General features: G+C 38.0%; 1 protein-coding gene and 1 long non-coding RNA gene across 6 annotated transcripts in view; one reads left to right on the forward strand and one right to left on the reverse strand.

The window, feature by feature from the left end:
• Nucleotides 1-9,933, forward strand: part of LOC141379521 (uncharacterized) — a 14,083-nt gene extending 4,150 nt beyond the window's left edge. The window contains exons 4-6 of one of the 4 annotated variants that reach the window (XR_012396327.1): nucleotides 5,853-5,961; nucleotides 7,419-7,542; nucleotides 8,447-9,926. This is a non-coding gene — a long non-coding RNA (uncharacterized lncRNA). Of the gene's footprint in view, nucleotides 1-5,517; nucleotides 5,554-5,852; nucleotides 5,962-7,418; nucleotides 7,543-8,446 lie in introns of those variants that run through there. The other 3 variants (XR_012396329.1, XR_012396328.1, XR_012396330.1) reach the window with 3 other exon arrangements.
• On the reverse strand, nucleotides 1,125-25,158 carry ak7a (adenylate kinase 7a). Of its 2 annotated transcripts, XM_073932253.1 has the most exons (19): nucleotides 25,084-25,158; nucleotides 24,492-24,614; nucleotides 24,263-24,415; nucleotides 22,638-22,746; nucleotides 20,619-20,713; nucleotides 18,761-18,871; nucleotides 18,584-18,667; nucleotides 15,222-15,310; nucleotides 15,027-15,117; nucleotides 12,544-12,615; nucleotides 12,311-12,460; nucleotides 9,991-10,119; nucleotides 9,741-9,846; nucleotides 9,088-9,216; nucleotides 8,934-8,999; nucleotides 6,066-6,263; nucleotides 4,410-4,612; nucleotides 1,300-1,458; nucleotides 1,125-1,215 (listed from the first exon to the last, which is right to left on the reverse strand). In XM_073932253.1, the coding sequence occupies exons 2-19, from the start codon at nucleotides 24,600-24,602 to the stop codon at nucleotides 1,180-1,182; spliced, it is 2,091 nt and encodes a 696-aa protein (XP_073788354.1). In that variant the 5' UTR covers nucleotides 24,603-24,614; nucleotides 25,084-25,158; the 3' UTR covers nucleotides 1,125-1,179.
• Between the last annotated feature and the right edge of the window lie 1,291 nt (nucleotides 25,159-26,449).

Here is a 26,449-nt window from a genome sequence, read left to right on the forward strand (position 1 = left end):
GCGAGGGGCATGAATGAATTCCCTGAATGAAAGAGCCAAACTGCAGTTTAAGTCCACCATTTAATAATTTGGCAAATAATTCGACTACAGATGTCCATGTAAACACAGTCACTTTGTCCCCTGTGTGTGTGTGTGTGTGTTTTGACTCTGAAAGTCAACGCGCCCAGATAGACCATCCCACACCATGGCTGTTTCTCAATATGTGTTCTTCAGCGGTCTTGCGTCCTCGTGTTCTCGTGCAACGTCATCATCAGCTGCCTAAGTTCAGTTCCAATACCCAAGACCGCAAGTACGGAGGACGCGTGAAACTTCCCGGATGTGTTCTTGATATCGAGGACGCACTGATGCAGACTTGAGCAGCGAACTCGCTCTGGAAGTCCCAGAAGTCATTGCGACTGGAGGTGGGAAGCGCAGAACTTTATTTAGATTTATTATTAAAGTTCAGAGATATCACTTATTTACATCAGGAGTTTCCCTAAATGAAACGGTAAAAGTAAACAAAACCATGAACATCTTAATAAAGGAATAAACACAAGGGTTTTTTGTTTGCTGAAATTCGTATGAAAATCTGTTTTATTTATATTGTGCAGAGTATATTTATAATGTTTTTATGCAAAGTATATATTTTGAAGAGGGGGACAACAATAAATCGTTGTATGAATGCTGTAATGTTTAAATAATTTACTATTTAAAACACGTGAAGGTCATGTGACCATCAGGAAGAACGCAGCATCCCATTTCTCAAAGGACGCGTTCTCTGTACTCGTGGTCTCCTGAGTTCGTTCTTCCGAGGACACCTGGCAAGACCGGTCTCCACAAGAACGCAAGTCCGTTCTCTGCGTTCTTGGAATTGAGAAACAGCCGATGTCTCTTTTCTTCCTCCGACACTCCGCCCTAAACAAAGCTGGACACGCCCACTTTTCTGACTTTTTCCAAAGTAGAGGTGTGAAAACACCCTGCTGAAATGAGGGGGTTTCATGGCCCTTGAACAGTTCTAACACAATCTACATTGTAAAAGTGCTATAGAAATAAAAATCATTTAAATCGAATTGACATGACCTAAATCTGCCGCTGATGAGGAGGGGATTCTTCAATGTAAAAAAAATTCCAGACCCAGCAACATACACTTTCAAAGGCACACTATTGTAAGTTTATTCTTAATCACTGCAGTAGATTAAACTAATCATCTGGGTTGCTCCTGAAGAGGTGTTCAGCCTGAAATGGAGTAAAGAGACACTAAGTAAGTTCAAATGTTTGTGTTGTGGTTAAATAAAACACAATATATGAATATTATTTTACCAAAAAGTCCACAGGGTCATCAGGCTTGACCTTGCAGCAGTCCACCAGTCCTTGTACGACAGTGGGCATGACATACTTCATCAGGTAGTGTCTCATGGGGACAGATCTTGCCTCTAATAGCTCATGTTCCTGCTTCTCCACCTCAGCCGTATTCCTGTTCTGAAAATAGAGAGCAACAAAACAAAGTTGTTCCAAAGGAAAGAGAACTGTTATTCGTCATACACAAGCAGAGCCTAAATTTAACACTCGCTAAGAGACAAATACGAGTTGAATTGTTCATTTTGTCAAAACTCTCCAGTCGGCTGGCAACTTTTGATTCCGACAGCATCTAATTACTCGATTTGATTTATGTATTTAACATGAAAAGTGTGTTGTTGTAGGAATATATAAATATGCAATCTGACAGGAATGGGTGAGCATGTGAGCAGTTTAGGATAGCAGTGATTTGAAAAAATACTACAGTAATTTATAGTAATAGTTTAATATCTGGTACACTGAAAAAAGTAATAGGGTATATGCCGAGGCATGCTAAAAGGACTTTTAATTTGCCAGTAACCTGGGTTAAGCGCTTCCGGCGAACTGTATGCCAGTGCAAAAACCGGCGCGTTTAAGGTCAGTTTTCTTTAAAAATTAGCGATCTCCACTGGCTGAGTGATATCCGATATAAAGTGGGTCTCAGAATGTACAAGAAACACTGCATTAAATTACATATCCCCCCGCAACGTCTTTATAATATGAGCATTTATTATACCCCAGTATATTGAATGGAGCTATTGCGCTAGCCTGCCAACTCTGACGGGCGCGTGAGAGTAAACGGCTTTTTGTCTCGTTTTACTCTTGAGCAACTAAATGAATGCCAAAGTTTATTTAACTGAATGTATTTTAATGACATTACAACATTGATGCTGTAAAAAAACGTATAAAATGGAAAAAAGTTCACAATAACAGGTCACTGGAAGTTTATCAGTATGGGAAAAACACTAGCTCGGCATATACCCTATTAGTAACTTAAAGCGAGTAAACCAATTGCCTTTAAAGAAACAAACTGACTTAACAAAAATAATGTAAGTAAACCCATTGTAACTAGGAACTGTTAAGTTGACTATTTTTTATAATTAAGCAAATTGGATGTTTTTTTTTTTTTAAATATAAGTAAACTAATCACTTTTTTTTCCAATATGCATTTATTATACTTAATTTTTTCCCCAGCTTTTCTGTACCTAGCAAAATGACATTAACAAAAATAAATCCGCTCTTCCAGACTCCAGTGTGTCTTCTAAATTTAATACAGGCTAGAATTGTAGATTTTTTTAGACTTAATGAAGCACCAAATATGTAATATTGTGATAAATACAGTAATTATTTGAAAACAGATGTGCTAAAATAGTCTGACACTGTAAAATTGGATCCGTTGACTTTAAAAAAAAAAGTACTCAACTTAACAGTTCCAAGTTTCAATGGGTTTATTTTCTTTTTGTAAAGTCAACTTGTTGTGTTTAAGGCAATTGGTTTACTCGTTTTAATTAACTAATCACGTTTTACAGTGTATTTCGGAGTTACAGTATGATATTAATTCTAATTGGCAGGGATGGCAGAATCCCATCTGTCTTTAACATGAATGCATTTCCATTTTAAAAAGCATCGATTTTTTATTTCCCAGTACTGGGTTGCAGCTGGAAAGACATCTGCTGCGTAAAACATACGCTGGAATAGTTGGTGGTTGATTCATCTGTGGCAAGCCTTGATAAATAAGTGACTACGCCAAAGGAAAATGAATGAATGAATTAAGCAATGGTTTTTGTTAGTTACGTTCCTTTAAAATACAACACGCATTGTGAAATAAACACTAGAGATTTGGGGTTAGGAATTGGGGTAGGCCAGGGCAATATTACAGCCTTATATCATTATAAGCCATGACAGAAACCATGCCACAGCCATATCACCCTTCATCCCAGGACCTGAAGCTAAGCAGGGCTGAGACTTTTCAGTACCTGGATAGGAGACCACATGGGAAAACCAGGTTGTTGTTGGAAGTGGTGTAGTGAGGCCAGTAGAGGGTGCTTGTGGTCTGTGTGAGTCCTAATGAGTCCTAAAGTGAAGGGGAAACTATACTGTCAGTGGGAGCCATCTTTTGGATGAGATGTTAAACCGAGGTCCTGACTCTCTGTGGTCATTAAAAATCCCATGGCACCTATTGTAAAAAGTAGGGGTGTAACTCGGGTGTCCTGGTCCCATCGGCCCCTACTGATTATGGCCTCCCAATCATTCCCATCCACCAAACTGGCTGTATCATTGTCTCTCCCCTTCCCCTATAGCTGATGTGTGGTGTCGCACTGGCACCGTTGTCCTGTGGCTGCCATCACATCATCCAAGTGGATGCAGCACACTAGTGGTGGTGTACTTATTTACTATAAACATACGTCAACATCTTGCCTGGCCTATTTTTTAAAGTGTTTTGCTGGCTCCTGATGTTTTGTGCTTGATAAACATTCATTTCCTTCCATTTGAATGAACTGAAAATACTTGCTATGCTGTGCTTGCCACACGCAAGTGTAAACGCGACATAATTGTCACTCACCACAAAGAGATTCACTCATACAAATATGTCTGATAATCTAACAATCCATATCGTTTGCAAATATTTAAGAAATGTAGTGAAACTACAGCTAGGCTCTTGTGTTCCTTTTTAGCTTGAATTGTTTACTTGCTGCATCATTTCACAACGTCACAGACGTGCTCTGATTTGTTGCTAAATAACCAGTCAGAGCACTCTCTTCAGCCGAAGCCAATTCTACACTCTGAATGAGCTCTGGCCAGTGAGCTCTGATGTTAACCTAATGAGAACCAATGTGTGGAACACACCAAACCAACTATCGTCTAACCGACGAACCAACAAAACCCAATGGCTGTCGGCTTGGTGTGTCCCTGCCCTTAGGCTGTATAGTGTGGACAGGGATTGTTTTTCTGAAACACAATTAAAGCGCTAGTCTGCACAAGGAGTATTTTCATTCTAAAATGTCGTTAATGCACTAGTGTAAACAGCATCTCAGTTTTAGGTCCCGTACACCGCATGGCAAGTAAAGCACGTGTTAGTATGAGCAAAAATATACCCATTCCTCCAAAAGACTGGCAAATTTATCATTTTCCATGGTCTCCCTGAGTTTGTTCTCAGCTTCCCCCTGCTTCAGCTGCTGGTGTCGTTCATGTTCTTTCCTCTTCTTCTCCTCCTCCATTTCTTCTGGGCTCAGACCGTAGTTCATTGGCCGTCCGACTGTCTTAATGATCTTCTCCACCACAGCCACATTCTCACAGTCTAGAAATGACCACATGAAAAAAAAAATACAGCTCTTAAAATGATACGTTCGATTATTTTATCAAAAAGTGAAAACTGTGCTATCATTAATCATTCACATATTGTTTTAAACCAGCGCAATCTCATGGCATTTCGTAACTTTTTTATTTAGTGGCTAATTCGTATTAATTCGTACGATCTAATTCGTACAATTTAGTACAATTTGCTCATCACCCAATGACGTTTGGGGTTAGGGGTGGGGTTGGGTGCCACGCCTCCTTTTTAAAATCGTACATTTTTCGTACGAATTAGCCACTAAACTGACAAAACGTAAAACGTTAAGTTTCCTTGTGAGATCAGTCTGTTTTAAACAAATTGCCCACTACTTTCCCTCTTCTGTGAAACATAATCAATAGGTTGAGAAATGTTTAGGCCCAAGAAATCAGTGGCAACAGAAATCTGCTTTTTTTTTTTTGTCCGTCATTGAGTATGTTTGTTTACTTATGTAAATGTTAGCATATTTACCTTATTCAGATTTTATATAAATTTCATTAATATTATTGACTAATATGCAAATGTGAGACTTTTATATGATTTATATGAGTACAGTGCTTTGTTGATCAAAAAATGTAATTTGCACTGTAAAAATGAATTTGTGTGTGGTGTTTTTAGTTACTAAAATTAATTATTATTATTAGTATTATTATTATTATGGTTAAACCTAGGATTCAGGAGGAACCATACAGTTTTTGTCCAGGCTGTGGTACACTGGACCAGCTCTATAACCTGACGGGAGCTGCTTTGACACAATCTACATTGTAGAAGTGCTATAGAAATAAACATGAATTGAAATCAGTTGAAATCTTCATATTCTGTCTGGGCCTGAAAATGTTTTCTTCTTTTTTCTTCAAAATATTAACATTCAGGGTCAACAGTAGGATAGAAGATCATATACTGTAATGGTACGTTACTGTAATGGTATGTTATATGATTAGTTCATCAATAAATGAAAATTGTGTGATAAATTATTCTCCCTCATGTCATTCCAAACCTCTTTCAAAGTCCTTCATTCGTCTTCTGAATGCAAATTATTTTGAAACTGACACTGAGGAGACGAAACCATTAAATAAAGTTGTTATGTTTGTTTTATATGCGCACAAAGGCTTTCTCTATAATTCTTTATAATATTATGATTGAATCCCTGAAGATGGAATATTTTGACAATGTTTTTGCTTTCTTTTCTGAACTTTAAACGTCTCAGGATCATTGCTGTCTAAGGAGGATGAGGGAGCTCTTTGATTTCATCTAAAATATCTTCATTTGTCCTCTGAAGGAGAACGAAGCTCTCAGGAGATTGAAACAGCATTAGGGTATGTAGTTATTAACAGAACTTTTATGGTGAGCTATCTCTTTAACAGTTTGATTGAGTGCTATCTTGTTAAGTGAATGTAAAAGTGAGAGTTTGAGTTCTAACCAATGTGTTCAGGGTGGATTTCTAGTTCATCGAAATAGTCGAGCACAGACTCGTCTTCTGCCAAAGTCTGCCTGAATTTTGCAAGACTGTCGGTAAACTCCTCTTGTGTGTAGTGTTTCATCTCTGCAACATTCTGTTGAAGGCTCCGAACACGTGCTTTCAGAAAATCATCAGTGGCGTCCAATGAGAAGACGAACTCTGTGGGGAAAAGGGCAGTGGTTGTGATCAACTTTACTTCAATAACATACAAATGCTTTCTGTCAAGAAGTGTTTTTTTTTAAGTCTTAAAGGATTAGTTCACCCAAAACATTAAAATTTTATTATTAATTACTCAGCCTCAAGTCGATTAAATCCCGAGACCTTCGTTCATCCTCCGAACACAAATGAAGATATTTTAAATGAAATCCTGGAGCTCTCTCATCCTCCACAGATAGCTAGGTTCTGAGATGTTTAAATTCCAGGAAAGGAACCAAAAACATTGTCAAAACATACAATGTGACTTCAGTGGCTCATTAGAAGCTCTATGTGAGGATAAAGCGTGCTTTTCACGCATAAATAGACTCGTGAACTTTTGGGTTCAATTGCTTCATTCGCATGTCAAATCCGCTTCATTCACGCATCGAATTCATTTCACGACAGACACAGATTCGCGTCATGGGCAGGGCTTCTTCAGTCTGCCAGGTGACTCTAGCTTCATTGCTAAATGGCTAACATGAATTTTATTGAGAGAATAGCTGTGTTTATGTGCTCTAGGAGCACTGAAAAACAGCATTGATACGTCTGGAGCCGTGTCCATTAAATCCATTCAGAGGTGCACCGAGGTCTATGAGCTAAATAAACTCCTCCAGAAACTATACCTGGATGATGGAAGCTTTCAGCGGTGCTTCCAACCGAACCAAGCCCAGTTTTATGAACTGTTGTCAGTGTCGGCAGGAGGATTTTCCCCCAGGACACCAACAACAGGCACTACATCATAATCACACCCCTACAAAAGCAAGCTCCTGATTGGTTAACGCGGCGTGAATGTCCGCTAAAGTTCAGATTTTTGAACTCGATCGATTTGCGCAAAACACGCGATACACCCGTTAAGCTTGTCAATTGGGCAAATCACTCAACTCATTGACTAAACATGTAAATCACTCGTGCTTGAAGCTTCTTCCGCATCTGGTGTGCACGCAGCATAAGAACACTCAGGTTGTGCATTTACTTAAAGCAATGCAATGCTTGCGTGTTGATTTATATATGCAAAATAAGTACTATTTACAGTTTTTTTGGCACACAAAAGTGTTCTTATAGATTCGTATGATTACAGACGAACCACTGTTTTGACCATGTTTTTGTTTCCTTTTCTAGACTTTGTACTTTTCGGAACCATTGCTCTCTGTGAAGAATGAGAGAGCTCCAGGATTTCATCTAAAATATCATAATTTGTGTTCTGAGGATGAACAAAGACCTCAGGCATTAAATTCACATGAGTGTGAGTAATTAATAAGAGATTTCTCATTTTTGGGCACAACATTGCTTACAATTAAATATTAAAATATTTCATGCATTTTGGACAGTCTTATTTATGAGTTTTGGGGGCTTGAAAAAAATGTAAAACAATCTTTCGAAAATTATACTATTATTTTTTCCATGTGAAATACAAAAGATAACATTACAAAATAAACATAGTAAGTGTACTTATGCACACACACTATAATTTGTTATTATACTCCAGGGGCGTCCAAACTTGGTCCTTGAAGGCTGCTGTCCTGCAGTTTAGCTCCAACATCTTTCAACACACCTGACTGGAGGTTTCTAGTATACCTAGAAAGGGCTTGATCAGCTAGTTCAGGTTTGTCTTATTGGGGTTGGAACTAAAATATTCAGGATTTCGGCCCTCCAGGGTCGAGTTTGGACACCCCTGTTAAACTCAATAGAACTCCATATAAAAGCCAGAAACGTTTTTGCACAGGTTTATCTAAAGCAGTCCAATATCATTATTGATACATATCCTTGTAAACATTTCTCGACAGCACAAACTACATCCCAGGAGCTACGTTTTTTTGTTTGTTTGTTTGTTTGTTTGTTTGTTTTTTTGTTTGTTTTTTGTTTGTTTGTTTGTTTGTTTGTTTGTTTGTTTGTTTTTTCCACCAGAGGCTGCCGTGCTTTTTCAGATCTCAAATTTCTCTCGCAAATACCATTCTGACCTGCTGTTCTCACTTACGTCCACCAGAGGCCGTTGCCAACTGACTGATCAACCCACCAACCCCTTTCCCTAAACCCAAACCACAGAAAAGCCCTCGTGGTGGCCTGATTTTTACTATGTTTTCAGATCTTACCACATTCTTACCCTGTTATTTACTTGTTTATTTAATTTTTTTGCCTTTGATTGCCAGACTTGAACCCTGTTATCACAATCAACTCCTCTCAAGTCCGCCAACGTATGTGGTGAGCTACTGGGCAAACTGGTAACAATGGATAAGCCGTTCACACAGAGGTAAGCAGTCAGCTGGTAGCATGAAAAGTAACAGGAGCCATCGGTGGTGTCATACCGGCCCGTAGCGTTCGTTTTAAAGATGAAACGCAGCTCTGGCAACATAATTCAGGATCTCCAGAAATGTATACAGGGGTACGTTTTCACAATAAGCCTGTGTTGATCTAAAGGGTATGTGCTGCCAACTAATGATCAACAGGGAAAACCACCAACAATCAATGCATGATTATATGGTGTCAAGGCTTTGTAATTAATAAATGTCGTTATAATAGAAGTCAATGGGGCAAAAACACTTACTAACACCAATTTGTACAAAACATGAGGGTTATGGCTGTATCGTGTAAATCAAACAACGGAAATGTGTACATGTACATTCTGAGATGACAAACCTGGAATCATCACTTTGTTATATTTGGGTTCTGTAGCTCTGCCATCTTCCACTTCCATGTTTTCATCTAAAAAAATAAATAAAAAATTTGAAGTAAATGTTAAACATTTATATTTCCATTTTAAAGTTTGCTGTTGGAAAGGAGTATATCTGACCTTGGAAAAGCTCATTAGCCTGTGAATAAGTCTTTGGGTATCCATCAAGAACAAACCCTTGATTTCTGCAGGGCATTGAGTTTAGCTTCTCCATTATGATATGAATGATTTGCTGGTTGTCCAACTGGCCTGTGAGAAAACATAATACCTACTGGATTAAAGGGATAGTTCACACACAAATGACAGCAAGAAGGTCGCTGGTTCGAGCCTCAGCTGAGTCAGTTGGCGTTTCTGTGTGGAGTTTGCATGTTCTCCCCGTGTTCGCATGGGTTTCCTCCGGGTGCTTCAGTGTTCCCCACAAGTCCAAAGACATGCGGTATAGGTGAATTGGGTAGGCTAATTGTCCGTAGTGTATGAGTGTGAATGAGAGTATATGAGTGTTTCCCAGTGATGGTTGAGGCTGGAAGGGCATCCGCTGCTTAAAACATATGCTGGATAAGTTGGCGGTTCATTCGGCTGTGGCAACCCCTGATTAATAAAGGGTCTAAGCCAAAAAAAAAATGAATGAATATATGAATGGTGACCGAATGTTCAATTTTGGGTGAACTGTCCATTTTAGTAACATGTTAGTAGCATTTTTTTTTAAGTAGCATTAATCTTACTCTTATTTTAGACATACGATAATATACGGTAAGTTTTTATTGAATGCATACCCCCATTTTGAAGCATGCTGTTCTTTATAGCTTTAAGTTTCTCTTCAGCAGCAGAGAGCAATTCCTCATTCTCAGCTGTCTTCTCATTTCTCTCAAGCAGTTCCTCCTGAAAAACACACATTGGAAAGTCAGCTTCAAATACATTCACCGGTGCATTGTTTGGGTGCAGAATTAAAATGTTCATACTGAAATGATCAATTGTTCAACTCAATTGTTTTTGTCTCATGTGCTAAATATGTATCTCACTCACCAACCGTCTGATTTTCTCACTGACGGCTTCATCAACAGTAACATGGTGAAGTTTGTAGTATTTGCACAACTCTTCTGCAACTGTGCTTTTGCCAACAGCAGGGGGCCCAAGAAGACAGATTTTTATGGGCTGTAGGAAAGTAAATGCAAAATTTGAGTCTGTAACAACATTACTTGGTTTCATATATTAATATAATATAAAATATATATAAATAATTATATATAATTATATATAATTATATATATATATATATATATATATATATATATATATATATATATATATATATATATATATATATATATATATATATATATTATAGACCAGTGGTCACCAAACTTGTTCCTGGAGGGCCGGTGTCCTGCAGATTTTAGCACCAACCCTAATCAAACACCGCTGAACAAGCTAATCAAGCTGTTATAGGTATACTTGAAACACCCAGGCAGGTGTGTTGAGGCAAGTTGGAGCTAAACCCTGCAGGGACACCAGCCCTCCAGGACCAGGATTGGTGACCCCTGTTATAGACTATATATATATATAATGAACAAAAACAAATATGTAACCTTGGTCATTAAGGTCAAATTATTAAAATTGAGATTTAACTGAAAGCTGAGTGAATAAGCTTTCCATAAATGAATAAGTTGTTGAGAATCTGAGGGTTCAAAACTAATTTTAATAAATTCTGAGAAAAATTGAGTATAAAGGGGACCTATTATGCCTCTTTTTACAAGATGTAAAATAAGAGCTTGATGTCTCTAGAGTGTGTATGTGGATTTTCAGCTCGAAATACCCCACAAATAATGTTTTATAACTCTTTAAAACTGCCCCTTTTAGGCTTTGTTCCAAATTGTGCCATTTTGATGACTGCCGCTTTAAATTCAAACGAGCTCTTTTCAAAAGGGGGGGCCGAGCTACAAATACCAGATTCAAAACAGGACTAACGCTATCTCTGCGAAAAACTGAAAGTTCTAAGGAGACTACAGTGTTCATGTGTGCTTCCTAAAACTCCAAAATTTACATCAATAAATTTACATTAATTTCCTCTTAGTTACTGGCATTTGGCAGATACAGTGTGAAAACTCTAATAGCAGACGTCTGCTTCTCACTCAGGGCTGTCTATGCTATGGAAGGAGAGATCGTCACTAATGGGTGGGGCTTTCTACCCAGGGAAAATGTCAATCAAAGTGTTTCTGCAGACTGTTTTTATCAAGTGTGATTATAAAAAAAAGAATTAATTAATTTGGACCATTATGGCTGGCTGTATTCACACACTGTTGCCACACAACTGTGTTTAAACCAACCCAAGCTCATTATTGACACATACCCCTGCATACATTTCTGGACAGAGCTAAATACGTCCTAGGAGGTAAGGTTTTTTTTTTTTTTTTGCAGTTTCAGTTTTCGCGAATCCACCAGAGGCTGCTGTGTTCACTTTTTCAGATCTCAAAAATTCTCACGAGTGCCATTCTCGCCTCCTCTTTTAGCGTAAATCCACCAGAGGCCACTGTCGACTGACTGACTTACTGCCTGACCGACAGACCGATAACCCGACCCACCCTTTTCCCTAAACCCAACCAATAGTGTTTTCAAAAACATCGACTGACTGGACTACACCCTTCCCTAAAACAAATCGACAGTGTTTTCAAAAGCAATCCAATAAAAGAAAAGCCCTCACGGCTGCATAATTTGTACCATATTTTCACCACATTCTCACCTTTTTATTTACTTGTTTATTTAATTTTTTTGTTTTTATTTTGTTTTACCTGCTTTCTGGAAGCATTCTTTGCTGTACTCGAAGCCCGTCGTCATGGTCAACTCCTCTCTATGCCTCAAGTCCGCCAATGTACGCGGTAAAGCCACTAGACAAACTGATTACAGCAGAAAAGCCGTCTATACGGAGGTAAACGGTCAGCTGGTAGTGTGAAAAGAAACAGAAGCCATCTGCAGCATCATACCGCCCCGTATCATTCGTTTTAAAGACGAAATGCTGCCATATGTTGCTCTGGCTACATAATTTGTGATCTTCAGAAATATATACAAGGGTACATTTTCACAATGAGTCTGTGTTGGTTTAAACCTCTTATAAAGGTAATTGGTGCACAATAGGTTGCCTTTAAAGTCTAAATGTATATACATATTACTAATCAAAATTGAGTTTTAATATCTCCACAGTAGAAAACGTACAAAATATCTTCATGAAACATGATATTTATTTAATATTCTAATAATTTTTTGGATTAAGAGAAAAAATCTATCATTTGGACACATTGCATTATTGGCTATAGGCAAAAAGGCTTTAAAAAATCTGATCAAACCCTACCAACAGTTGCCTTGTCTGTTTGAATTCCTCCACCACACGAACAATGTTATCAACTATTCCAGATTCAAAATCCAAGCTGATGTTTAACCTTTCCTTTATGAAAACGGACTCAATCCGAAGATTGACACTGAGGTAAAGCAACTCGGTTTCCTGTGAAAATACACAGTATATATCAAAATTCACATTTTATTTCCTGACAAGGCAGAAATGAGTGTTTGTCTTAAACACCCTACCGTAATATTGCCACTGGCATCCTCCTTCAGGACTTTTTCTGTTTGTCCAGATCCTACTGCAGAGGCAATTGCCTAAGGGAACAGACAGCAGAATGGTCACTAAGTGTTTTTTCATTGCAAAGCCAACCTAAGGGCCATATTTACTAGCAGCTTTCACTAGCACACACCATTTGCTTTCACAAAAGAAATACTACTGCCAGGATTTACTGAAGACACACAAAATAGTAGTAAACCAGAGTTTGGAAGGCCAGAAGATGACATTTACCTAGCCAACATATTTGGGTGTTTAACAGATGTCTAATAGGCATACAAATACAGATGTCTTAACTAAAACAAGGCTAATGAAAATCTAATAGATATTTAACAACAGTCAAAAAAATTGACTACTTATCAAATGTGATGAATGAATTACATGAACGACTACATGTGAAGCCTTTCTAATCTGCCTGTTTGATGACTTGACAATTGTTAGACGTCTGTTAGATGTCTGTTCAATGAACCCCCAATTTATCCAGCATATGTTTTATGCAGCGGGTACCCTTCCAGCTGCAACCCACCACCGGGAAAAGGTTTTTCATCTATCTCTAAATATAATGAATCTGTCAATATTATGTGAATTATGTCAATATTAGTTTAAATTTTTCAGCTTTTTTTCAACGTGTTTTGTTTTGTGTTCAACAAAAGAAACATTTTGGTTGAATTTTCATTTTTGGGTGAACTATCCCTTTATGTAAAGATCATTTTTGTAAATCTCCTAGGCCCGGTTTTTCAAAAGTAATCCACTAGGATTTTGGATAAAGGATTGGATCAAATCTTGATAATGGGTTTTTCAAAAGAAAAAACGGATTACATATTTAGATTAGATCACGTAATCCAATCTTGGTTTTGATGCGGATCAAACCTTAAGTTTGGGTTTTTCAAACCTTTTTTGTAGGATTTGGATCCACTTTGATCCCAAAAATCTAGATTGATCCCATCTGTACCCGGTTTTTCAAAAGGTTTAATCCGGAGAAAATTGATCCAGATTTAGCAATCCCTTTTTTGCGATCCGTGATCACATAATCCAGCTTACTTTTTGAGCCAGTTTTTTAAAGCGACATAGGATTGGATCAATCTGATCCAGAGAGGAACTATTCAGGATCACTAAATCCGGATAACCAGTGCTCAAACAGGATTTAATCTGTCTATTTGACGACTAGTATAGTTAAAATTTAATAGTCGTCTATAGGCAAAAAGTAGACTAGTCATCAAGTAAACAGAAATGAATGACTACACATATAAAGTCTGTCTAATCTGTCTACTTGATGACTAGTCTAGTTAAAATCTAATAGACGTCTAAGAATAAGCCAAAAGTAGACTAGTCATCAAGTAAACAGAAATGAATGAGTACACATATAAAGTCTGTCTAATCTGTCTACTTGATGACTAGTCTAGTTAAAATCTAATAGACGTCTAAGAATAAGCCAAAAGTAGACTAGTCATCAAGTAAACAGAAATGAATGAGTACACATATAAAGTCTGTCTAATCTGTCTACTTGATGACTAGTCTAGTTAAAATCTAATAGACGCCTAAGAATAAGTCAAAACCTAGACTAGTCATCAAGTAAACATGAATGAGTACACATGTAAAGTCTGTCTAATCTGTCTATTTGACGACTAGTCTAGTTAACATTTAATAGACGTCTATACGCAAAAAGTAGACTAGTCATCAAGTAAACAGAAATGAATGACTACGCATATAAAGTCTGTCTAATCTGTCTATCTGACGACTAGTCTAGTTAAAATTTAATAGACGTCTATACGCAAAAAGTAGACTAGTCATCAAGTAAACAGAAATGAATGACTACGCATATAAAGTCTGTCTAATCTGTCTACTTGATGACTAGTCTAGTTAAAATTTAATAGACGTCTAAGAACATGTCAAAACTAGACTAGTCATCAAGTAAACAGAAATGAATGAGCACACATGTAAAGTCTGTCTAATCTGTCTATCTGACGACTAGTCTAGTTTTGGGCTGTTCCTAGATGTCAATTAGATTTTCACTGACAGCCCAAGTTTAGCCTTGTTTTAGCCATGCTATCTACATTTAGATGTCTATTAGATGTCAATTAAACACAAAATTGTTTGCTGGGTTTCTAGAACTTTAAGAGGACAACATAAAAGCAAACTCTGCCACTTATTGTCCTGTCAAACGAACCAGAAATCAATGTAAAGCTTTTTTATTAAGCTTTCAGATGAAAAAAAGACACTTATGACTGTTTTTGGTCACAAATGTCAAAAGGCTGTGTGTGTGTGTGTGTGTCTTAATTTATGTATTGTCTGTAATTTGCACTCGAATCTGCTCTTTTACATGATTGCAGCCTCAAACTAATTTGTTTGGTAATTCAGGCCCAGAATTGTGTGCAAGCATTACAGTACATCTGAACTCTATAAATCACACAGATATAAGAAAAAAAACTGAGTGTCTGCAATGATTTAATACTTTCACAATGTCTTCAAAAGTGCTCTTGGAGTCATCCACGGCGATGAAATAGTGCGTTTTCGGTTTGTGATCGATGATCTTCTGCACCACTCTGAAAATGACAAATGACGACAAAATATGGCTTGAGAACGAAGCTTAAAGTTAAACAAATCACCATGAGATGAGAGAAAATGTCAAAACGGCTATTTCTCAAACCTTGCAAGGTCATGGACGTGAACGGCAGGAATGTTGTTTGTCCCAGGTCCAAATATAGGGACGCTGCTCAGCTTTCCAAGCCAAGCGGTCTGTGGGAAAGTCAAGTTAGATAGCAAAACGTGAGGTAAGGTGTCCCTTATTACACATGTTCCACATACAGCTAATGTCACAATTATTAGCCCCCTGAATTAATAATCCCCCTGTTTATTTCCAACCCCCCCCCCCCCCCAATTTCTGTTAAAAAGAGAGCTGATTTTCAACACATTTCTAACCATAATAGTTTTAATAACTCATTTCTAATACCCGATTTATTTAATCTCTGCCATGATGACAGAACAGAATATTTTACTATATTTTTCAAGACACTTCTATACATTTTAAAGTGATATTTAAAGGCTTAACTTGGTTAATTAGGTTAACTAGGCAGGTTAGGGTAATTAGGCAAATTATTGTATACCGATGGTTTGTTCTGTAGACTATAAAAAAAAAAAAACTGCTTAAACGGGCTGATAATATTGACCTTAAAATGGATTTTTAAAAAATTAAAAATTGCTTTTATTCAAGCCGAAATAAAACAAATGAGACTTTTTTCCAGAAGAAAAAATATTATTAGACATACTGTGAAAATTTCCTTGCTCTATTAAACATAATTTAGGAAATATTTCAAGAGTTCACACTTAGCTGATGATCCATCAAAGCTTGTTTGGCATGCTGTCCCGGGAGAGAGCCCCGAGCTCAAGGGATCCTCGAGCCCGGGGCTTCCCCCCGTTCGCAGAGCTAGAGGGGAGCCTGAGCTCGGTGGATCTCAGAACTCCCCGACTGCGATAGCTAAGGGAACACCTGAGAAGGGGGCGTGTGCTTGATTCTTAAGCATGATGTATATCTTTAGACGGTGAGAGGAAACCGGAGAACCCGAGAGAACCCACGCGGAACTAGGCGAAACTAGGCCGGTGGTGTTCTTGCTGTGAGGCTCTCAGTGCTAACCACTGGGCCACCGTGCCGCCCGATCAATGGACAAGGAGGAGAATTGGGGAGGAAGGGGGGTTTCTTCCAAACGAAGATAAAGTGAACTGAAAACTGTGGTTCTTCATAGTAGCTTAGGGCTCATATGATTGGAAGATAATGATTAGCTAATACGAGACCGGCCGTGATAAATCATAAGCACGTGATCCTCTCGAAATTAGTTTATCAACAAACTTCACTTAAAAAAGAAAAAAAATAATCACAGGGGGTCCTGATAATGAGAGTGACTATAACTGTATATACATTTCTAGAGATCGGGAATTATGTAGCCAGAGGAACGTATGGCTGCATTTCATTTTTTAAACAAATTCTACGTGGTGGTATGATGCCGTTCTTTTTTTCGCTTAGTTCAACCATGTACGTCGGTGGACTTGAAAATATGTGCTTTTTAAAATACTACTGGTTGGGTTTAAAGAAAGGGGGAGGGGTGGGTCAGTCGATCGGTCAGTCAGTCATTCAATCAGTCAAACAGTCAGTCGACAGCGGCCTCTGGTGGATTTACAAGAGAAGAGCAAGCACGAATGGCACCCGCGAGAGAAACTTGAGATCTCAAAAAGCGTACACAGTGGCCTCTAATGGGTTCGTGAAAACAAAAACTGCAAAAATAAAAAAAAAGGTAAAAACGTTCTGGGACGTATTTTGCAATCTTCAGAAATGTATATAGAGGTACGTTTTCAGAATGAGCCTGGGTTAAATAAATAAATGGCATTTTTATTTTGGGGATTGCGGGCTGAAAAATATGGGAAACCTGCACTAAGGTTATGTCCATACTACTGTGACGGTTGGGTTTATGGTAAGGGGAGGTGAGGGCGATCATACACTACGTACTGGACCTGTACAGTACATCATCAAGCTGCAGCAAAGACTGTCTCAGAATAAGTTGTCTGTTTGTACGGCAGTAAAGAAGGGTGAATTCAGGCCAATTGGAACTCTTTTTGCCATTGAGATGACCAAGAAAAAGTGTCCCAATCAACCTACATGTAACCAAGTAATATTACACACTACACTGTAAAAGAAATATCCATAAATTAACAGTTTTCCATATTTTGTGATTCATGTTTTTATTTATGCTTTTGAATCACATTATGACACCTTGACCATCTGACAACTTTTAAACATTAGTTGGAAAAAGCGACTTTTATGAACATTTTTTATAGTTTAAAGTGTTATATTGTCTGGGTTGGTATTGTATATTATGCTGCAAAAACTTTGTGATAAGCTTCCAGTACATTTTTTTTTGGCCTTTTTGCCTTTATTAAATAGGACAGTATTTAGACAGGAAGCGAAGTTGGAGAGAGAGGGGGGTGGGGGGGGGATGGGGGGGGCGGTTTAGGGTAGGAAATGTCCTCGAGCCAGGATTCGAACGCGGGACACCCTGATGTGCTACTGCACCATGTGAAGTTTATTCATAAACTAATTTCGAGCGGATCACGTGCGAATGATTTATCACAGCCTGTCTCGAATTTGCTAATCAGTATCTTCCAATCATTCAAGCCCTAAGCTATTATAAATAACCACAGTTTTCAGTTCACTTTATCTTCGTTTGGAAGAACACCCCCTCCTCCCCTTTTCTCCTCCTTTACCTCTGACCGGGTGACACGGCGGCCCAGTGGTTAGTACTGCGAGCCCCACAGCAAGAGCACTGCCAGCCCTGGTTCCTCAGGACCGGTGGGTGTTTCTGTGAGGAGTTTGTTTGTTTTCCCCGTGTCCGCGTGGGTTTTCCCCGGGTTCTCCGGTTTCCTCCCACCATCCAAAGACATTCAACATACATAACAACCAAGCATTTATCTAACCCTCGTGTTCCCTTAGCTACCGCAGCAGGGGAGTTCTAAGATCCACCGAGCTCAGGCTCCCCTCTCGCTCTGCCAAACGGGAGGAAGCCCCGGACTCGAGGAGTCCTTGAGCTCGGGGCTCTCTCCCGGGACAGCATGCCAAACAAGCTTTTATAAATCATCAGCTAAGTGTGAACTCATGAAATGTTGACGCGCTAGCCACTAGGCTATTGTGCCAACTCTTCCAGTACATTTTCTGTTATTTTACAGATTAAATTCTCTCTATATTATTTCTTGTACATAGTTTCAAACTACTAAAATGTCAATAAAAGTCACTGTGTTAAACTGTGGAGTTGAGTTTTCAACATTAAAAGTGGATAAAAAGAGATCAACGTCCCATAATGCAATTCACAACCATAGATAAACGGAAAACACAAAATACAGAAACTGTTAATTACCAGATACTTTTTACACTGTAAGAAGAACACCTTAACATAAAGTGTATCCAAATGTAGTAATGGATTAATAGTGACAATCATGCTGTTCTCAATATAGTTAAATCAATACTTGGAAGAAGAAGTGAAACATGTTCTCGCCCATGCCATACTGCAGTCCTGATGTTACAATATATGTTCCCAGGATTGACTTTTTCTGAAAGAAAAAAAAAACATCAGGTTTGTCTAATATGCTAAGGTATGTTATTAATGTAAAGAAATGTGGTTTTGATTCGAGGCTGATCATTACAGTTTTCCCCAGTTTAAGCACGAGCCTCTCTGTGCTGGTGTGTTCCTTAAAGTTTGGATGTGGTCTTCTTTTTTTGTAGTCCTCTTCAGTCAAAGGAATGTCAGGATCATCCTTAAGATGAAACCAGAAAAAGAACACTGGTTAAAAAAAATGCTGGGTTCCACACAATTATGTTGTCCCAACACAAAGGGCCCTATCATACACCCGGCGCAATGTGGCGCAAGACGCGGCGCAATAGTCTTTTGCTAGTTTCAGCTTGGCGCAAGAGTCGTTTTGAGGCGTTGCGCTACGCTGTTTAAATAGCAAATGCTTTAGCGCTCATTTGTGCGCCCAAGGCGTTCTGGTCTAAAAAGGAAGGCGTTCTGAGGCGGACCACTGGCGCGTTGCTATTTTGAGAAACTAAAATGGATTTTTCATTAGACCAAAACTAACCCGGTCTAAACTCCTGCGCAGAGTTGTGCCTCGCTTACACACTGTTTAATACGCACAAGAGAGCAATAGGCAAATATCTTTACATATGAAAACATTTAAATATTAAGGATATATAGGATATAATAAGAATAGATATAGGATATAAATATAAAGGATTAAAATATTACAAAACATATTATTTTCTAGCCTACATAAATATGAAAAATCACTGCTTTTATGTCTTCTCCATCTCGGGAGGCTTTTTCAGTTCATTCATAACAATTTGCTTTTGTATAATGTTATTATTATTAGCAGTATTATTTATTATATTCATATTTATATTTGTTTTATTAAAAACAAGCTTAGATTTGTCCACCTGCAGGTTTTAGACCATATGGGGCACAGCATGTGTTTTAGGATATAACTCAGGTTTTTGAACACACTTCGTTATTATTGTTTATTTATTCGTTTGCTGGAAATTAGAACTGAATTTAGGAATAGTTTTGAAATGAATATATGGCCTTAACAAACAAAATTAATTATTTATAGACTAATTGATGTCTGTGCATAAAAGTTTCCATATCCAAGAGCGAAAGTGAAAGTAGATCCATTATCTCTCATTCTCACGCAGTAGATGCTCTGTTTAACAGTTTTCTGTTAAAAAACTGTGAACTGTTAGCTGTTTGCTTGTGAAATGTTCATTTTTTCCACTTAGACTTACTTTGCGTCCTGTAAATAGCGAATGCGCTCTTGGCACGACGCAGCTAGCTCTTAAAGGGAATGGGAGATGAGACTCTAATTGGTTTATTTTCAAAACACACCTATAACTCATTAAGAAAATAAACTCAACCCTTTTAGACCATGTGCCGCGGTGCAAAGCAGATTTTCCTGTCCTTAAATTAGCAAAAATGCGTTCTGACACGCCCTGAAAGCATTTGCGCCCTGCGTTTTGCGCTCTGCGCATGGACCGTCAAAATAGAGCCCAAAAAGTTAACTTAATTGTTTTTACAAATTTAAGTAGATTGAAAATAAAGTGGTTAAGTTGTTCCAAAAAACCTAATGAATTCTGTTGTTTTAATTTATTTTGAATAAGTAGTTTGAACAAGCAGCAAGTCATTTTTTGAGTGAAACAAACGCCTTATGTCCGATTATAGTCACTGTAATGGAAGTAAAATCTCATTTTAATGATATTTTATAAGTTTAAAGTAAGATCAGAGTTGCAATAAGAATTATTAAACCCCCTGAATTATTAGCTCCCCTGTTTATTTTTTCCCCCAATTTCAGTTACACAATTAATTTTCAGTAACACATTTCTGAACATAACGGGCCCTTTCAAACACCCGGCACAGTGAAGCGTAAGGCACAACCCAATTGTTGTTTGCTAGTTTCAGCTCGACGCTGTTTAAATAGCAAATGCAAATGTGAAATATTTAAAAACAGCACTCACAGGATCAGGTGGTTTGGTCATCGCCCATGTCAGGATCGGTGACAGCAGGATGAATATTTTGGGGGACTCGAAATGTCCGATTTCAGAATGCAGAGCTAGAGATTTAACGTATGAATAGTTAAAATGTACAGTAAACAACTATAAATAAATAAATGCATTAGGATTTAATTAAATACACAGTATGTTATTTATGACACTAGAGGGCACATATTCACAATAAACAAAGGTGTAGTTTGATGACTGAGTGTAGATTTATGGGAGTTGGGGCCTTCATAGTCTTGTGTTGCCAGATCTCAGACTGGGTGCAGCTGCAAGCTAAACTGCATGCAATGTTTTTAATGTCCTAACCCTCACAATGACATCACCAGCTCCATTAAGTGCTTTGTGGCAGACATTGCATGTTGCAGTTTCAGCTTGCATATGTGTAACGGAGGCCAGCTAGTAAGTGCTGTGCAGGTAAACCTCACTCCTCTGACCTCTAAAGGTGCTCAAGCGATAGATGCTACAGGTCATGGTGTTTAGCTTCCTTGTAAGAGCAACCGACTCGCATGCGGAAGGTCGCCGGTTCGATACCAGCTCGGAGCGGGTTGGGTGGCGTAGGACCGACGGGGCTACATTGGTGCCGTGACCCGGATGGGAGTGAGGTTTAGGGGGGTGAGTGTAACGGAGGCCAGCTAGTAAGTGCTGCGTAGGTAAAACTCACTCCTCTGACCTCTAAAGGTGCTCAAGCGATAGATGCTACAGGTCATGGTGTTTAGCCTCCTTGTAAGAGCAACCGACTCGCATGCGGAAGGTTGCCGGTTCGATACCAGCTCGGAGCAAGTCGGGTGGTGTAGGACCGGCGGGGTTACATATGCAAGTCTGCATCCAGATATTATTGGAGATAGCTTAGATAAATATTGCAACATAGACTCATCCTAAAAACGTAGCCCTATATAAATCTCTGAAGATCGCGAATTATGTAGCCAGAAATACGTATGGCTGCATTTTGGAATGACGCCGTTCCTTTTCGTGTTTACTAGCTGACCGTTTACCTCCATATGGACAACTTTCCCGCTGTTGCCAGTTTGTCCAGTAGCTGGACTTGAGATACAGACAGGAAATGACCACAATGATGAGCATCGAGTCTGGCTAAGAACGGTTCCAGAAAGCGTTCCAAAATAAACAAGTAAATATCAGGGTGAGAATGTGGTAAAATCTGCAAATGTGGTAAAAATCTGACGATTGGATTGCTTTTTAAAACACTGTCGGTCAGTTGTTCAGTCAGTCATTCAGTCGACAGTAGCCGCTAGTGGATTTACGAAAAAAGAGCAGGCGTGAATGTCACTTGTGAGAGAAATTCTAAAAAGCGTACACAGCGCCTCTAGTGGATTCTCTTGGGATGTATTTGGCGCTCTCCAGAAATGTAGTTGAAGTCAGAATTATTAGCCCCCTTTTGATTTTAATTTTTTCTATTTTATTTAATTTTTTCTTTTTAAAATATTTCCCAAATTATGGAACAAAGCAAGGAAATGTTCACAGTATGTCTGATAATATTTTTTCTCCTGGAGAAAGTCTTATTTGTTTTATTTCGGCTAGAATAAAAACAGTTTTGAATTTTTTAAAAAACATTTTAAGGTCAAAATTATTAGCCGTTTTAAGCTATATTTTTTTTGGATAGTCTACAGAACAAACCATTGTTATACAATAACTTGCCTAATTACCCTAACCTGCCTAGTTAGCCTAATTAACCTAGTTAAGCCTTTAAATGTCACTTTAAGCTGTATAGAAGTGTCTTAAACATCTAGTCAAATATTATTTACTGTTATCATGGCAAAGATAAAATAAATCAGTTATAAGAAATTAGTTTTTAAAAATATTCTGTTCAGAAATGTGTTGAAGAAATCTTCTCTCCATTAAACAGAAATTAGGGGAAAAAATAAACAGGGGGGCTAATCATTTTGACTTCAACTGTATATAGCGGTATGTTTTCAGAAAGATCCTGGTTTGAAATAGTATGAAAATATGAAGCATCGTCACCTGAAATGGCCCATGTTGCCTCATCTATGAGATCAGTGTGTTCGGTGATGTTATACACAATAACATCACAGCGCATAAGACACTGCAGGAGCTCATCTCGGCTCAGAGACTGAAAAATGATGAAACAAGATGAGATGTGAGTACAACTAGTGCTCAAAATGCTCTCTGGGTATCAGTTAATTAAGTTGTAAAATAAAATACAGTTTGGCCGTCACATAAAATATCAAATCAACTGACATTTTAAGGTAATAAAACAATAATTTTCATCGTCAAGTTCCGATTTTCTCTTACACTCACTGGCCACTTTATTAGGTACACCTGTCCAACTGCTTGTTAACGCAAGTTTCTAATCAGCCAATCACATAACATGGCAGCAGTTCAAAGCATTTAGGCATGTAGACATGGTCAGGATCTGCTGCAGTTCAAACTGAGCATCAGAATGGGGAAGAAAGGTGATTTAAGTGACTTTGAACGTGGCATGGTTGTTGGTGCCAGACGGGCTGGTCTGAGTATTTCAGAAACTGCTGATCTACTGGGATTTTCACTCACAACCAGCTCTATGGTTTATAGGATGGCGGAAGGGCTACAACAGCAATAGACTAGACCAGGTGCCACCCATGTCAGCTAGGAACAGGAAACTAAGGCAACAGTTTGCACAGGCTCACCAAAACTTAACAATAGAAGATTGGAAAAACGTTGCCTGGTCTGATGAGTCTGAGATTTCTGTTGCGACATTTGGATGGTCGGGTCAGAATTTGGCATAAACAACAGGTAAGCATGGACTCATCCTGCCTTGTATCAACAATTCAGGCTGGTGGTGGTGGTGTGATGGTGTGGGGATATTTTATTGGCACACTTTGGGTCCATTAGTACCAATTGAGCACCGTGTCAACACCACAGCCTACCTGAGTATTGTTGCTGACCATGTCCATCCCTTTAAGACCACAGTGTGCTCATCTTCTGATGGCTACTTCCAGCAGGATAACGTGCCAAAAAAGCATGAATCATCTCAGACTGTTTTTTTGTTTGAGTCAAATGGCCTCCGCAGTCACCAGATCTCAATCCAATAGAGCACTTTTGGGATGTTCGAACTGGAACTTCACATCATGTGCAGCCGATTAAATACGCAGCAACTGTGTGATGGTATCATGTTAATATGGACCAAAATCACTGAGGAATATTTCCAGTACCTTTTTGAATCTATGCCACAAAGGATTAAGGCAGTTCTGAAGCCAAAAGGGGGTCCAATCCGGTACTAGTAAGGTGTACCTAATAAAGTGGCCAGTGAATGCAGTTTACTTGTACTAAAATCCTGAAAAGTAATAAACTATATTTAAAGACACATTAACTAATATCATCTGAAAATATAAAAATATTCATATTTGTCTATATCTGATTCTAAAATTAGTAGGTAACGAGTAAAAAAAAAAGAAAAACTACATTTCTATAATTGAGATAATTATAAAATATATCAAACTAGAGCAACTTGCTTGCGTAACTTATAAAATTAGGTTAGAAAATGATTTAATGAGTTACAATGACCTAAAACATTAGCTGTCAGGAATAATTTATCATGTTTTTTTTTACATTGCAAGGCCAAATAACACCGTAAAAGAAACACTAACCCAGTATTGCTCCGATGCAAAACTTTCTTGTTTAGCATCTTTATTCGCGACTGTTCCGACTATCTGAAAACATGGTTCATCTGAAGACGCGTCGTGTTTGTCCTCTTCCTCTCCTTCGCTGAGAGACGCGCCGACAACGCACGAGGACAAGAACTAAACAAAACAACGTTATTCCACAGCCTTTATGATATTAATACAATTCACGTAACCGAATCAGTCACTCCTTTACCTGGGCGATATTTTTGGAAGAATACGAGTCGATGTTGTTGAGAAAGACTCGTGTGGCGCGGCTCTTACTGTTGGCCATGTTTGTCGTTTGGTTGCTATGGAGATCGTTCATTCACTCACAGCACTAAAACACGAAGCAACCACTTTTAAATAAATTTAAACTTATTCTATCTATCTATCTATCTATCTATCTATCTATCTATCTATCTATCTATCTATCTATCTATCTATCTATCTATCTATCTATCTATCTATCTTCAAACTGTTTTTATCTATCTATCTATCTATCTATCTATCTATCTATCTATCTATCTATCTATCTATCTATCTATCTATCTATCTATCTATCTATCTATCTATCTATCTATCTATCTATCTATCTATCTTCAAACTGTTTTAATCTATCTATCTATCTATCTATCTATCTATCTATCTATCTATCTATCTATCTATCTATCTATCTATCTATCTATCTATCTATCTATCTATCTATCTATCTATCTATCTATCTATCTTCAAACAGTTTTTATCTATCTATCTATCTTCCACCCATTTAATCATCTAACCATCTATCCATCCATCCACCCACTTACCCATCCATCCAACCACTCACCCACCCACAGATCCACCCATCTATCTATAGTATCTGTCTCGGCAATCGTTAGAAGGAACAACATAGAATCCTCAACCTTTTTGCAAGGTTGGCACTATGTTGTAAGGTTGCTACATTGAGTTGTGTGTTTGTTGGGATGATCCTTTAACAAAGTTTCAGTGAAGTGATTTGTCATTTCCAGGCCTGGATTAAGAATTCAGAGGCCCCTATAGTTGAGTTTAAAAATATTAATAATATAATATTTTTTTAATAAAATGAATCTATCAATCTTTACAAAAATTTTTACTTATTTTTAAAGCACACTTTGATAAAAAAAAAAATAAATAAAATTAGTGAAAATTTATGGTTTTTAGTATACTTGTTCACTGAAGCAGTACTAATATATATATATATATATATATATATATATATATATATATATATATATATTAAAGAGTATTCATTGTAAATACAAATGAGTTATGTGGATGTCGTTAAAATTTAACACCAGGTGGAAAATAATTGATTATGGAATATTTAAAATAACTATTTAGATGCAGTTTATACACATGAAATAGGTTTAACCTAATTAAATACCCACGAGCCACTTGTGACACTTTTTTAAAGAAAAATATTTCCTTTTATTAAAAATATATGTATTTCCAATGTGATAATAATGTAGAAAAAAAAGCAGTTTCATTCGAACCGGTTGATGATCCATCGCGTCAAAACATGTTGCCAAGCATTTTACAAGCTACGCTACTCACGCGGTTGTCAATCGCTCTCTCTCTTTAGTTATGTTGTCTCTGTCAGTCAAACAGTGATGGGTGGAAATCGCTCAAATAGCTTATTCCAACGAGGTGCGCTATTTGCACTTAGCCTAAATAGACACTCCAAAGTCAGCATTTTCCCCCCTAGCAGGGGCCACAAGTGCGCACAGGCCCCATAATTCCCATTGGTTATTCCAGCCTTGGTCATTTTCTATTTTAATATCAATAACTCATTTAATTTGGAGAGGTTCAGTCCCATCTAAAAAAAACATTTACAACAGAAAAAAAAGACACACATCAAGCACAACTTATAGCCTCCACCAGCAACATGATATAAAACAATATTTTATTAAAATAGAATTAAACAAGTACATTCATTTTGTCTGATGGCCAAAAATTCATTCATTTTCCTTTGGCTTAGTCCCTTTATTCATCAGGGGTCCCCACAGTGGAATGAACCGCCAACTTAACCAGCGTGTTGTACACCCATTCACACGGGGCGTCAGTGTCAACACTTCCCATTTATTTTGAATGGGTGATGTCAGGCATTGCTGAACTGTCGGCGCGGCTTCAGAGGCGTTGCTGGCTGCAGAAGTT

The sequence above is a fragment of the Danio rerio genome, chromosome 20, assembly GCF_049306965.1.
Source record: "Danio rerio strain Tuebingen ecotype United States chromosome 20, GRCz12tu, whole genome shotgun sequence".
Taxonomy (NCBI): domain Eukaryota; kingdom Metazoa; phylum Chordata; class Actinopteri; order Cypriniformes; family Danionidae; genus Danio; species Danio rerio.

What these genes read in the sequence shown, in the direction of transcription:
- ak7a (XM_073932253.1), bottom strand. Translation starts at nt 24,602, where the DNA reads ATGAACGATCTCCATAGCAACCAAACGACAAACATGGCCAACAGTAAG. An exon ending in TTGCATCGGAGCAATACTGG is followed by an intron (nt 22,747 to 24,262) that starts GTTAGTGTTTCT and finishes ATCATTTTTCAG; the next exon opens with TCTCTGAGCCGAGATGAGCT. An exon ending in GGCTAATGAGCTTTTCCAAG is followed by an intron (nt 9,000 to 9,087) that starts GTCAGATATACT and finishes TTATTTTTTTAG; the next exon opens with ATGAAAACATGGAAGTGGAA.